The following is a 15,523-nucleotide window of genomic DNA, read 5'->3' as shown; positions in this document are numbered from 1 at the left end:
AATAAACAAATATAATATACAACTACAATATGCTACGCAAAACGGTTCTTACATAACATTAATAAACAGCGTCTACATAAACATAACGTAAGGAAAACATTCTACAGTGACAAAAACATGTGCAGTTAACAGTAGCTGCGCGTTAGTGGCATGGCTCGTAGCACGTGCAGTATATGCAGGTTGCATAACTTGTACTTCCTATACACCCATATTTGATCATACAACTCCTTCCCTTTTCTTTTTTTTTTTTTTTTTATGTGTAAGGGGGCAGGAACTCACCTTTAAAAAGATGCAAACAACAATAAAAAACAGAATAGTTGCTCTCCTGGAGAAAAAGGATCCCAGTGCTTTTCTCTCATGGGTATTATATCCTTGACTAGGTGCTATATTTTGGCTTCCCACACAGCGACATTCTTTACTGCTATTGGCCTCCATGCTTCCTGATAAAGGGGAGCTTGCCACTGTTCTATTCGAATTTACCATATTGTTATGGATGTTATATATAAAATAACTTATCAATAGTAAATTGAATGAAGGTATGGTACAATTTTAAAGAAGAATAAAGGAATGCAATACAGAAATATATAAGTGTGACGGCTTCTTATTTTATTTTTATCCTGAGTAGAATACTATTTACAATATGTAAAAATCAATACAAAATTTTATAATTAGTTCGGCAGTATTCTTTCTTTTTTTTTTGTTTTGTATGTATAATATTCTTCGTAGTAGTTGAAAAACAGTAGAGAAATAAATTATGCCATGTTTTAAAAAACGAAAGAGTGTGCTCTAATTTATTAAATGTGTAATTGTACATTTTCTATTCAGTATGTATTTTGTATAGGCCTGAAGGGCTTAGTAAACACGTTTTATTTAGTATGCACCTTTTGTATTGAACAGCGATTCATCAATTCGTAATTGTGTGTTTATAGCTCAAAATGTTAAGGGTTTATGATTGCATCCGAGGTTCGTACTCCAGGGGGATCATGTTTCATTCAGCATGTAAATTGCATAAGTTTCAAGTGATCAGAGTGTGCAAGTTCTATTTTAGTATAAATTTTTGAGTGATGTTTAGGGGCCAATGATGGTGTACATCGACGAAGATTCAGGGGGTTTACAATTGTACTTATTATGTATTCCGTACATGTCCTATGATTAGCATTTCACTTGGTGTATATTGTGTATAAATTTCAAAAACTCAGTGTTTACATTTTGCATAGTATATATTTAGTACTGCGCGCAGGAGTTTCACGATTTCACTCACGGATTAGAGTTACGGGGGTTTTGTGATTATGTTTATGGATCGAAGTTTTAGGAGGCTCATAATTTAGCGCTTTTTTTATCATTTTGCATGATCGTTTGACATGTATAAAATACTGTTATAGAACTACATGTGTGTGTGCACTACAAACATTCTATAAATTAGGAAAAAAAAAATTAAAAAGCGTCCTAAACCCTTAAACGGCTTCTCTACTAATTATTTAAAGTTGGTGCAGTGTTAAATACAGTTAAGCCCCTATACACATGCAGCATGGAAAAAAATTCATTCATTCGTAACATATATTTACACAGTCCGCATGCTTTTCTTGCGCTAACTTTTCTTTTTGTATAAATTTATTATAAGAATATATCATTCTTCTGTATGAAATATCCTTCGGGTGTAAAAACGTCTTATGTGTAATTTATTTTTACTAAACGTTAAATGCAAAAAAGGGGCACTTTCTAAGGAGCTACTGGTTTTTTTCCTTTATTTTTCATACCTCATATTACATAACAGTGTCCATGTATTTTTCGTAGCATATGGAAAATCGCGCCCTATATAACCACATCATTATATGAGCATTTCTTTTTTTTTTTTTTTTTTTCTTATATAAAGAGTACACATTTCGTTCTGTACCGTATAAAAATTCACATAAGATAATCTCAATTATTCCGTACCATGGTCCAGTGGGTGAATCCAAAGCTGTCATAAAACTGCATATAATTAATTTAAATCTATGCGATTACTCCCTTCTTTTGCTACTCTTGCGTACACATTCCTTGTACATTTTATTCGTAGAAGGGTGTAGTTGTGTATAGTGCATATTGCTATTTCTGGATCAGTACAATTTTTTTGCCACGCTGGGAGTAATATGTATATGTGGGTAATAGAATTAACGACCTGAGGGAGTATACAACAAAATTACATATTCCATGAAGGGTGCATTGAATTTGTATTTCGAGCCTGTAATAATATGGGGCTTGCACACAGGAATGAACAATTCAGGGCACTATATTCTTTTTTTAATATGCTATGACTTTGAAATGAAATGTGCACTTAGGACACTGCTACGTTATTATGCCGCTGAAGAATAATATTATCGTAACAAACTCAAAAAAAAAACATCAATACCTTATGCATTTATTAAATTATTAATTTGCTATTAACAGTTCGGTTGTACGTATATTCAGCCGTTTAAATGTATATATACAAGTTGCCCATAATTCTTTTTCTATTGTGTTCTACATGTGTACCCTATTTACAACCGCAAGTAATGCGCATTTATTTCACAGTTCAAGACAACCTTTCTGGCCTTCATGAATAAATCATTCTATTCAAATAAATTAATATTCTGAGGTAATATAAAATAGAATATTGACACAGCACTACAAATGTCCCTTGAGGAATGTATACATTTATATATGATGCATCCGACATTGGTATAAAAGTGCTGTACTGATTTTATTTATACAGAATTTATGAAAAAGTGAAGTATATTTAACAAACATTCCTTTAATAAGGCCTCATTCGAAGCGTGATTATTTGATTAATAATTCGGCCCCATACTCATGCATCATGCTGTAGCATGACATCCTGCATTAGTAGAATTGTTCTATATTGTGCGAATAAGGAACATGCCATTGAATAATTCCTATAGCAGTATGTTACATAAACATAATTCGTGTTCATATATTCATGGAACTCCTTTTTTTTCAAAGTATAAGGAAACAAAGTTGTGGCAAATTATTTAGGTCAAGTATACATTGTGTCTTTCCCCCGTGGATGCAGACATGCCTACCCCGTTCATACGTTCCCATTATACTTATGTGTAAAAAAATGCATTATTCATTTTTCCTTCCCCTCCCCTTCCATGCCTCCTTTCATCCTATGTCATTTCTACAATTTATTCATATTATAAATTTGTGAGCCGAAGGAAGAATAAATTGCTCCCTCCGTTCATTATTTAATTTTGCTGTTTCCCCATTAAATATAGGAAATGGTACCGATATGTCTCGGCGCTACTACCCTAATGCATGTTCCATTGCATACGCGGATCATTTATTCATAATAAATACCTAATCGTAAAAACAATTGTCCCATAAGAACGACGTACATAGTCGTATAAGATGTTCGTAACCCTGTTCTTTGTTAGGTACATTAAAATATTTTTTCCCTAAAAGTAGTAAATGTCTTAACAGGAGACACTGCGATTGGTTATTCTTCTAATTTTCTGGTAATTTGAGGATAAAATTAAATAAGGAACTGATCAACAATATATATTTATTCGCATAGCATCCCCCGTGAGTCATTATTTTGAAGCGACAGGGAATAAAAAAAACCTACACAAACTATAGATGACCCCCCCTCTTTGGGGGGGCTCATTCGACGTTTTTTCCTCTGAATAATAGTGTTTCCACTATAGGATTTAGAAGGGAGTGAGAAACAAATAATTTCTCTGCCACACAAGGCTCACACATTTTCGATGTGTTATTACTTCCTTAATGGATGTATACATTTCATAATGGTACTCCTCTCAAATACTTTCTCCAGTGCTACATATACATGTTACTTGACATTCCTTGAAGAGTAGTTTAATATGAACACAATGCACTCATTTCCACACATTAGTTCCTTTGCGCTTATTTTAAATTTGGTGTTCATTACATTTTACAAATTAAAAAATTATTCAATTATTTTATATATAATATGCCCTTAACCATTTATTCGCATCCCGCTGTACTTGTTTTGATTTGTTAAAGAACGTACGCAGTTAATATTTTTAACGGTATATAATAATATCAACGCCTGTGCAGTGTGTACTTTGCATCAAAAATATGACTACCGCTACATATATATGCTGCGGCTATTATAACAATTGAAGGATAAAGTAAAATACTTTGAAAGGTCGTCTACCCCCCCTTTTCCTGTGCACCCTTCCATGATAATCAAAAGACCTAATTAACGCTTCCGTTGCTCCAATTATACATAAGCATCACAGTTACATGTTGCAGATACACACGTGTTCTAATAGAATAGATGCTCCTCACTAGCATAAACACGTGCATTTTATTACACGATATCAACTAAATATATATTCAGCTCCCGTTCCGAACAAATGTGTGCATCTATATTAAGCATAAAACAGGATTCACACACATATACCAATTTTATTGAATACAATGTTCGCCTGACATGTATTTGCATTCCAATATAGCGTGTACGAACTGCCATTTGGAATGCTACCCGCAGCAACTTTAAAACTTTTCACATTACCCCGTAAGTTACACAATGGACGAATTTCCTTATTAGAGCACTGTTTTAATATGTACAGTTTCTACTTACACATATTCCATCACGCAATTGCAGAATGCTCACTAAGACATTAGGGTAACTACATTCGTTATGACAAAGGAGATTGCTATAATACCTGCGTACTTTTCTTCCCCTTTTTTTCTTTTTTTATATATTCTTTTTTCATCTTTTGGTTATACATTTTTTCCCTTTTTTCAAAAATATTTCCTCAACAATACAAAAATTCCATGTGCCTTACATAGGGCACATTAAAGGTGAAAAATTGTACACTATTAAAGATGGTACGATGTTCATTACCAAATATGATTATATATTTACTACTTATAAATTATCATCAACACGACGTAACAGAAATTGGACCATACCGATAAATTCATATCCAATTTATTGAACTCCTTATAAAAAAAAAACGCTCTTCTTTTTTTCTTCCTCATTCACGAAGGGGCTTGTAAAAAATATTTTTGGTATATGCATTAAAAAAAAAATAATAACTTACCATATATGCTGCCACTTTTAATTATATAATGTGTCAGGAAAGACGCTCTAAACATATGTAATACATATGTAAATTCTAATTCATAGATATTTATCATGCATAGAAAAAAAATTGCACCTGTATAATATTTTTATCATAAAATAATTATACAACTTAATGAAAATAATTTTTATACATATATTTTACGAAACTGTGGTATGTAAAAATCATAGCGGGTCGTCTGTGTTTCTATATTGGGCGCCGGCAAAATATTTCTTCCCCTTTTTTTATTTCCTTGATCTAATTTACCACTTGTATTTTTTTTCTTTTCATTTTCTTGTGGGTTTTTAAAAAAGGAGGAAGAAAAATATTTACATAACATGAACATTGTATTACACATCTGTACTTACGCAACGTGCGATGAATGTGTATATATACATAGAATACCCTTCAACAGGAAGCATCTTACACATAATTAAATTTGTACATACATTTTATGCATCATTTGTGCGCAAATTATGTATAATATAGCATCGTATTCATCCTAAGGCAAGCCCTTCCTTTTTCTTAATTCTTGAATCATTAAAAAACATTTCGGAAAGATAAAAATTAACTTCTGCCCCCAACGTGCTATTCCATCTCTGTTCTTACGATTCAATACACATTATATTTTTTCATGTTTGTTTAAATGAAAAAACCGTGGAATTTGAATTTTTTTCGGTTAAATCAAACCCTTAGGAGCTTGGATGGTAGGCATAATTTATAATTTCTAAGACAAAGGATTCCATCCCAAGAGCTAAACGGGATGCATTCAGCTTCTACGAAAATTGGTTCTTCCAAAAGGGCTACACATTCATCCGTTACTTTATGGGTGACTTTTTCCCATGAGTCCCTAATGTCATTTAAAATTTCCTTGAACTCTTCTCTGTTAAAATTTGCCTTTTCGGCGAAGGTACTAAATACATCATTAACATGATCGCGCTGTTTTTTAAAGTTATTACCAATTATCTCTTCACATTTTTTCCATTTCTTGTTATATTTTTGAACAGTTTCAGTAGTTTGTTTTTTTTTTAATTCTAGGAATTTTTTAAAAAGACGTTTAATAACATCAGCATATTTATGTATTTCATTTATGTATGATTGCCAGTACAGAGAGCCTAATTCGCATTTTTTAGGTAATTCTTCCATTTCTTCTAATTTATTATTTATTTCAGAATCGCTCAATCTTTCATCAAAATTAAGCATTTCATAGTGGAAAATACTAACTCTATGGGTTTTGTATTTTTCTAATAATTCCAGTTCCCCAAATAATAATTTGTCCAATTCACCTGTAGCATCTATATATTCTTCCTCATCATATCTTGACGATCTTGTGTTACTTTTCGGTACTTCTTCTAAATATTCATTTTCATCATATCCTGCCGGTTGAAATTTTTTCTTGTCCCACTTATTTAACTTTTCGTGCTTTTCATTCTTTTCTTTTTCTTTTTTTTTTTTTCGTTCTTCCTTATCATCATTATCCATCTCATCATATAATTCCTGAAATGTTTCCAAATAAGTTTCATCATGCATATGAACACTTCCGACATGATCTTTTTTCTCTTGGACTTGTTCGTCAGTTGGCTTTTTAACTCCTTTTCCTACGCAACATTTCTTATTTCTTCCTAATTCAGACTTATTTTGTGGTGGAACTCCATCTTTTTTTGCAGCTAAATTTCTACCAGCACTGTTATGCAGTTGTAATAGACCATTCACATCGTGTCTTTTGAAATCCTCTTGATGCTATAATAGAAGAAAAGGGAAAGGGAAGAAAAGAAAAAAAAAAAAGAAGATAATGATAAATTAAAATAATGGTGGGGTGAAAGTAATGAATGTGGAAGAAAAGGAATTAAAGGGGCATTATGTACGCGAACATTGTATAAAACATTTAAATCTTCCACAACTCTGCGTGTCATCTATAATTATTATACATCTCCCTCATTTCATTTTGAACTCACATTTAAAAGAATGAAAACGACCCCAAGGAGCAGCATAACGGTTCTCTTGAAAGAATGAAAGGACATTTGCGCCTTCGTTCCGCCGGTTCTATGTTCCTCAGTATATACTACACCTGTACTTCCACTTTGGCGTTCCTTACCAGTTTGAGATTGCATAATTCCTCGAGGAGCAGCGCACTTCCTTCCTTCTGTATGTGCCACGTTTTTCTTGGGAATCTTATATATATAATAACTTATCAACAGTAAATTGAAAGAATGTATGGTACAAATTAAGAACAAATTATATATGAACAAAAAAAAGCAAAAAGAAATTATTTTATGTTTTAGAAGAAGGATCGCTGTTTTTCAAGTTGAACCAGATGTAGAGGTTCAAGTTTCAAATGGTACACGTTTTGTTTAGTATGCACTTTGTGTATTGTGTTTATGCATCAAAATTGTCAGAGATGTTCATGGTTATGTATTAATAGATCAGGATTACAGGAGTTGTTCATGATTTTGTATTAATGGTTCAAAATTTTCGGAGGTGCATGTTCTTGTTTATGCGGATCGCGGTTGAGAAGATTCATAATTTAATTTTTCTTTCTTCCATAATTAACAACTACAAATATAGAATTGTCTAAATCTTCCATTACTACGTGACATTTATGCAATCCCCACAGGACAAAACCTTTCAGATACGTACTATGTGCCTTAATATAAAGGACTTCAGGTGGAATGTATGCTCAATGCCTGTTTTATATTAAGGCGTACGTAGATTCCTTTTTTATATATATTGTACTGAAAATATAAAAATTTTAAACCTGGAGTATGAATATTTTGTGCATTATTTTGTGCGTTCTCCCTTCGCTGTAAAAAAATGTACCATATGATAACATACTTTTCGTCGCATCATTTTGAAATAAAAGAATAGTCCTTATTCTATCTATTAAGAAGAATGCAACGTATAATTGTTATAAAGTGTGATAAGCAAACTGTTTTTTACAATTCTACTAATTTCATATGTTATATGCAGGAATATCTATTCCTTGAGTAAATATAAAAACTCCGGATAGCTATATCATTGTAGCAGCACTACATTTAGACAGGTACATGGGAATGAATCATTGTGTGGTGACCATAAAGTTAGTGAAATGAAAGGAAAGAATAAATATATATATATATATATACTTTTTCTATGAAACACTTAAATTACCCACTGCTGTTATGTTATAAAAGAAAAAAAAAAAAATGCATTTAAGGAAAATACAGAAAAATGAATAAATACTCTTAGGTCTTCTCTTCCTCCTTCCATTTTTCAATTTGCATATAGTATATCCTTCATGTAGCGTAAACATATTGCGCTAGTTTCACTTCTTATATAATAAACATTATCGTATGAATTTATTGCGAAACAGTGTTTGCTACATAATTCTTTTTTCAATTGTTAAGGGGTGACTATAGAGTAAGTGAAGCGCCATATGCATTAAATAATTAAAAGCTCTGTATTATGAATACACCCTATATATGTTTAATAAATGCAGGGTTCCATTTTTTATATATGATCGCCCAGCCGAACGATACCTGCCTACAAATGTGCACACTCCATGTTCACACATATGTGTATATACCTTTTCCTTATATAAAAAAAATGGAAATTCTTCATACAGAATTTCCTTCCTTATCCCGTGCTAATATCTGAATGTTGCGACGGCCGAAATGTAAGAATAAAAATTATAAGAGTATGAAAGCACACTTTAACCGTATTCTAAATGTACTCTAATAATATTTTATAATTTTCTTAAGAATAACATTGCAGGGGCGCATAGCATGCGACATTTGTACCGTGTTAATTATATACTCCTTATGTAAGAAATGTGAAGCACATGGAAGTGGTATAATCCGGAACATTATCCATGCACCCATGAATGAGGTCATACAAGGGAGTTATCCGTACTTAGAGATCGCGCACAATTTTTTCGTTGATCACGCCAACTTCCTTCCATACTTGTTTGCACCCTTTATATTACGAATATATAAGAAATCGTGTCACTCGCATCTACGCGCATTATCGCTCTACATACACCTTCCACATATTTCATAATATAAATCTTTTAAGAAATGTGAAGAGGGTGCGCGGGTTCACTGTTTGCATTTTTAGATCGCGGACTATATCCGATCAAGGCTAAATTTTCGACTGTTCGGGAAAAAAAATAAATAGTAGATTACTTTGGCGCCCAAACATTAGGTGTTCAATTAATTCTCATTATGTAATAATTCTAAGAATATTACACATAATTTATTTAATTTACGCAGTTAATATTGTAAATTATATGCCCCTCCTTTTTCTTGTTTTTTATTTGCCTTGCAGAGTATTTAAAAAAATATGAACATACACAGAATTTACAACCTTCTATATAAGCGCGAACACAATGATATGAACAAAAATTTGCAAAAAAAATTGCCAAAAAAATGGCACAAAAAAGTGGATTCAAATTCTATAGTTGCAAAAGTCCAAATATAAAATTTTTTAAGGAGGTGTAAAACATAAGAAAAAGGGGGGAAACATATAATTTGGGCGATTGTGAAAAATGTAACGGGATGCTTTAAATCTGATCTATTTTTTGTGGTATACTTGTGTGAGGTCGCAAGCACGGCTTACCTGTGCAACTCGCAAATACATGGACTTGTATACCGTTACATATATTTCTTTTATTTCCTTACATATAAGGGGGGGGTAATTTTACAATGTACCAATTTTTCCTATTTTTCTTATTTGCCCATTGTTTCTTATAATAAATAATTTGAAAAATATTGTTTATATATGGCTTCTCTCATATAAGGCACTATTATTCTTTTTCTAAAAAAAATTTACATTATTTATTAATTCTAATATAACAGATTAACCATGTAACGGATCGAAGAAATTTTAGGTGAAATTTCTTTTGCACTCCTTCACCAAAATTTTAATTAAAATAAATAATAAACTAATTTAATAATGCTCAGAGGAGAAAAATATGCTTCCATTCTTAATTTCTTTTTTTCTTTAAAATTGGATAATGTTATTTCTTTTCCATTTTTTTTAGCTCCTACTGCATACCAAAAATTATCGAACCACTATATTTATTTATTCTTAATGTTTCGTACACGTTTTATAATTAAAGTAGCCGACACCCTTTTTTTTCGTTTTTATAATGTACTTTTTTTAGTATTCGTTATAGCAATGTATTTTCTAAATGTTTTGAAAATATAGAAAGTTCGTGAATATGGTAGTAAGGAAAAGTATGTGCGCTTGTACATGGTAATATGTGCGCGTAGGAATGTTCTTACATGAGAATGTTCGTACATGAGAATGTTCGTACATGAGAATGTTCGTAAATGAGAATGTTCGTAAATGAGAATGTTCGTAAATGAGAATGTTCGTGAGAGTGTTTATAAATAGGGATAATTGTATATGAAAGAAAGGTACAGTCGGGAATTCCTATATTTAATAGGAAAAATTTACTATTAGAAATTTTAACTATCAGAAATACATACTACCAGAAGTACATTCTACCCAGAAGTTTTCCCTACCCAGAACATGTACTATTGGAAACATCCTTAATTAGGAATTTTTTTTTTAATACTAATAAAAACAACGTGTACTACAAATTCTAGCATTATAGAATATCTGTTAACTCCGTATGGTTTCCATGATGGTCGCACAACAACAGGCAAACTGTAGAATTTCGCTTCCTATACTGTTTGTTTGTGTCCTTGTGTTATTTGGCACCGATTACTCGAATAAGGTAACGTAGATATTTATTTCTGTCAGTCTTGACCTTATTCTACTAATATTATTCCCCCCTTTTTTCATGGGAAGAATATATTAATAATATGTAAGAACATATATATATATTACACATTTACATGGTGCAAAAATATTCATCCCCCCCCCGCACCTTCCCCCCTTCAGAATGACAACGGAAAATCATATAGTAAGAACAATGATCACAATGTGCTTAACGTAATAACTAGCAGAGTACTGAGAGGATATGAGCAAACTGAGAATTATGGTGAATATGATCGTTTTAAGGAAAAATTAGTGGGTTTAATAGATGAAGATGATAATGAATTTACAAGCCGCTTGAAATCTTGTATGAAAGATGATAAATTTAAAGAACAATTCAATTTATTAATGAACGATGATGATATAACCTCAGAATATAAAGCAATAATCGGTGATAAATGTCCTAAAAACACACATTCTAATTTAGAACATACTGTGAACGTTACTATGGGCGAACGTAAAAATTTATCCAGTAATAAATATGACTCACAAGATTTTACTTCAGACTATGATTCTAGAAATGTAAAAAAATATGGAAATCCCAATCATAATAAACGTAGCCAAAATAACTCTTATAAAAAGGAAGGTGACTATGATTATAGCTCTGATGATGATGACTTCCATGGAAACTATGACAAATACAATAAAAAAGACTATGACAAAGACTATGACAAAAACTATGACACAGACTATGACACAGACTATGACACAGACTATGACAGAAACTATGACAAATACAATAAAAAATACTATAAAAAAGACTATGACAAAAACTATGACAAAAACTATGACATAGACTATGACGCAGACTATGACACAGACTATGACAAAAACTATGATAAATACAATAAAAAAGACTATGACAAATACAATAAAAAAGACTATGACAAATACAATAAAAAAGACTATGACAAATACAATAAAAAAGACTATGACAAATACAATAAAAAAGACTATGACAAAAACTATGACACAGACTATGACATAGATTATGACAAATACAATAAAAAAGACTATGACAAAAACTATGACACAGACTATGACAGAGACTATGACAAATACAATAAAAAAGACTATGACAAAAACTATGACACAGACTATGACATAGATTATGACAAATACAATAAAAAAGACTATGACAAAAACTATGACACAGACTATGACAGAGACTATGACAAATACAATAAAAAAGACTATGACAAAAACTATGACACAGACTATGACAGAGACTATGACAAATACAATAAAAAAGACTATGACAAAAACTATGACACAGACTATGACAGAGACTATGACAAATACAATAAAAAAGACTATGACAAAAACTATGACAAATACAATAAAAAAGACTATGACAAAAACTATGACACAGACTATGATGATGAATATGGAAATAAATATGAAAATAAGTACGAAAATAAATATGAAAATAAATATGAAAATAAGCATGAAGGAAAACATGGAAGTAAATATGAAAATCAACCTGTAAGTAAACCTGGATTTCAACCTGGAATGAAACCTGGATTTCAACCTGGATTCCAGCCTGGATTTCAAACTGGATTTCAACCTGGATTTCAACCTGGAATGAAACCTGGATTCCAACCTGGATTCCAGCCTGGATTTCAACCTGGAATGAAACCTGGATTCCAACCTGGATTTCAACCTGGAATGAAACCTGGATTCCAACCTGGAATGAAACCTGGATTCCAACCTGGATTTCAACCTGGAATGAAACCTGGATTCCAACCTGGATTTCAACCTGGAATGAAACCTGGATTCCAGCCTGGATTTCAACCTGGAATGAAACCTGTATTCCAGCCTGGATTTCAACCTGGAATGAAACCTGGATTCCAACCTGGATTTCAACCTGGAATGAAACCCGGATTTCAACCCACAAATCAATATGGAAATGACATCCAAAAAGCAAATAAAGACAAAAGTCAGCGAAAAAAAAAAAGTAATAAGAAGTCCTTTAAAATACCTATCGTTTCAGGGATAATTAATTTTATAAAAAAAACTGATGCCAAATATCAAGCACTAATAGTAGAAATATTTAAAGAAGAAAGGGAGAAAAACCCTACATTTGATGTGAAGTCACCTAAATTAAGCTGTAAGAACGTGATCAAAGTCCTTTTACCAATTTTCGTAACATCTGTCCTTTCTTTTAACACCCTCTTTTTTGTTGAAGGAATATATGGAATGATCATTGCACTAGTATTAGTATTTGCATCAATACTATACGTTACAAGTAGATACAAGAAATCGATTATAACTTTAAACAATTTAATAAAGGCAGAAAAAACGCAACCGAATAAGGAAGGTAAAGCGGAACCGAATAAGGAAGTTAAAGCGGAACCGAATAAGGAAGTTAAAGCGGAACCGAAAAATGAATTGAAAGTGATGCCTAAGAAAGGATGATAAAATGGCACCTAGATGGGAAGACAAAATGACACCAAGAAAGGAAGAGAACTCCCACCCATTCAGAAACAATTATAATAAGATAAGATAATTCCTGTAAATCTTTAAATAAAATTAAGTTGCATTTAATTTAAAAATATTTCTGATATACGATACATATATATATAAACTGAGGATGGGTGTATATGGTATTTGTTATATTTTTTTTTTTTTCTTTTAATATTAGCTACGGAAGATATTTCATATATTTCTTTCCTTTATTTAAATTTACATTTTCGATTGGACGAGTTTGAGTATCATTTAAGTAAACATATTTTTCTCCTTCCTTATCACACTACAAATGTGCTTTCTCTAAGTATTTTGACTGTTTGTCTTATTTTGCTTAGCCATTTTTTTAATTTGTCAGAAGTCTTCTTTTTTTTATTTTCCTTTTTCTACATTGAAATTTTTTTTTCCTATTTTCTGCACCACATGTGACTGTTATATTTTTCCATGTAATGATAACTTCTTTGAATATTATTTGGATAAGTAAAACTTCAATACGATCTACATATGCACTACATATATGTATATGTAAGGAACATATATGCATATGTGTGGTATATTAAATATATTTTTTGGTTCAAGAACATCGAACAATGAGAAAAATACCATTGAAATAAAAATAAAAAAATATAGTACCTAACATAATATGTTTCCCATGGTAGCTATGTATTACCTGCGCAACATGAATTCCTATTATTATATTGTTCATCACCACGTCGTGCAGAACAAAGAAGCAGCTAATTAGTTCCTCCTCCATTGAACATAATAGCATCCTTCCATATTGGATTATTAAATGTAGACATCTGAAAGAGCCTTTTCTTCTTTGCCTTCCATGTTACACCATATCGTACATTGAAATTGAGGTTATTCTTTTTGACAAATAAACATGTCCGTACCATTTTCTTGTGAAACATGCGCTTCGTAATGCTGAGCTTGGTTGCTCTTCTAACGCGCAAATTATAACTGTGGATACTTAATTACCATTTCCCGATCCGTTTAGCACAGGCGAAGTCATAAAAAAAATGTGACACTTTCACTGTTTCAAAAAATACGAAAAAATTGATAATATAAAACAGGCAACTATTTACCATGTGCATATTTCCTTGTTTTCCCACATGACAGTGCAATAAAACAACAACAAAAAAAAAATGTAAAGTACATAATATTTATCAATATTTATGCAGTGCTCTTTTTTAACAAATCATAAAAAAAAAAAATGCTTCATTTGGTTGTACATGCAATTCCCTACGCATCGCATGTTCCGTTTCTATGCTGGCACAAGTGTTTCATGTGTCATGTTCTGCGTAAATATTTTCTCCACCTTATGGCTGTATTATTATTTCCTCATGTCCATCACCCCCTATTTAGTACTCCTCTCATTGGCCCTATTGCCCATTCATTTACATCAATGACTATGCTACTTTATATCCCTTTAACGTGATATGCATGATCACATGATGACACTCCTGATTGATTATAACACATCCATTTACTAACTATTCAAAGTTAGTTTGCTAAATTAGACCAGTTTAGCACCATAATTCTTAAAGAAATATCAGTATAAGTAAATAGCTCTTTTTTCAATCCACTACTAATCAGCATCATTCCTTTGCTCCCTATGAGCCTAGCCTTTTAATCACTTTCAAAGAAAAAGTGTTCTACTGGGAAGATACCTAAAACAAAGGCACACATTTCCCTTTTTTTTACAAATACACTAATTAGCACGTTCTGCAGAGTTTCTAATTATAAATATATGCAAAAGTAGACTGGTTGAGAACGGTAGTCCAGTTAAACGGTGCACTACATTTTTTTTATATAACATACAACATAAGCCATAAGCAAAAGGGAACTATGAAATTTGCAAAATTTTCATAACTAACATTTTGTAATAATGTAAACCGTTATAACCCCGGTTATATAACGCTATACGTGTTATTACACCTAAGTGTGCAGCCACCAAGTCGAACTAAAACAGATGTATCAATTTTTAAATCCAAAAGTCATCTTGACAACATAGAACCATTTTTCCGAGTAATCATTTTTTTCTGTTCCTAATATATTATCCACTCGCACATCTATTCATGCAACCTCCGCACATACACATGAACCACTTAACGCGGAACATTTCCTAAAATAATATAGTATTAACGTCGAAGAAAGGTTGCTCAGAAAAGAGTTCCTTCCTTTATGTTTTTTTTGAGCTTTTAAACCGT

At 31.8% G+C, this 15,523-nt stretch overlaps 2 protein-coding genes across 2 annotated transcripts; one reads left to right on the top strand and one right to left on the bottom strand.

Moving 5' to 3' along the window:
• Nucleotides 1-5,771: 5,771 nt before the first annotated feature.
• On the bottom strand, nucleotides 5,772-7,108 carry PCOAH_00047610 (Uncharacterized protein; the record flags this gene model as incomplete). The annotated part of the gene is made up of 2 exons (XM_020061544.1): nucleotides 5,772-6,827; nucleotides 7,043-7,108. 2 exons carry the CDS (start codon nucleotides 7,106-7,108, stop codon nucleotides 5,772-5,774), a joined length of 1,122 nt encoding a protein of 373 aa, XP_019916831.1.
• Nucleotides 7,109-10,713: 3,605 nt separating this feature from the next.
• On the top strand, nucleotides 10,714-13,265 carry PCOAH_00047600 (Uncharacterized protein; the record flags this gene model as incomplete). Its single annotated transcript, XM_020061543.1, has 2 exons — nucleotides 10,714-10,806; nucleotides 10,974-13,265. The coding sequence occupies 2 exons, from the start codon at nucleotides 10,714-10,716 to the stop codon at nucleotides 13,263-13,265; spliced, it is 2,385 nt and encodes a 794-aa protein (XP_019916074.1).
• Nucleotides 13,266-15,523: the final 2,258 nt, after the last annotated feature.

The sequence above is a fragment of the Plasmodium coatneyi genome, chromosome 12 (assembly GCF_001680005.1).
Source record: "Plasmodium coatneyi strain Hackeri chromosome 12, complete sequence".
NCBI lineage: Eukaryota > Apicomplexa > Aconoidasida > Haemosporida > Plasmodiidae > Plasmodium > Plasmodium coatneyi.
This window is presented reverse-complemented; position numbering and strand designations above follow the sequence as displayed.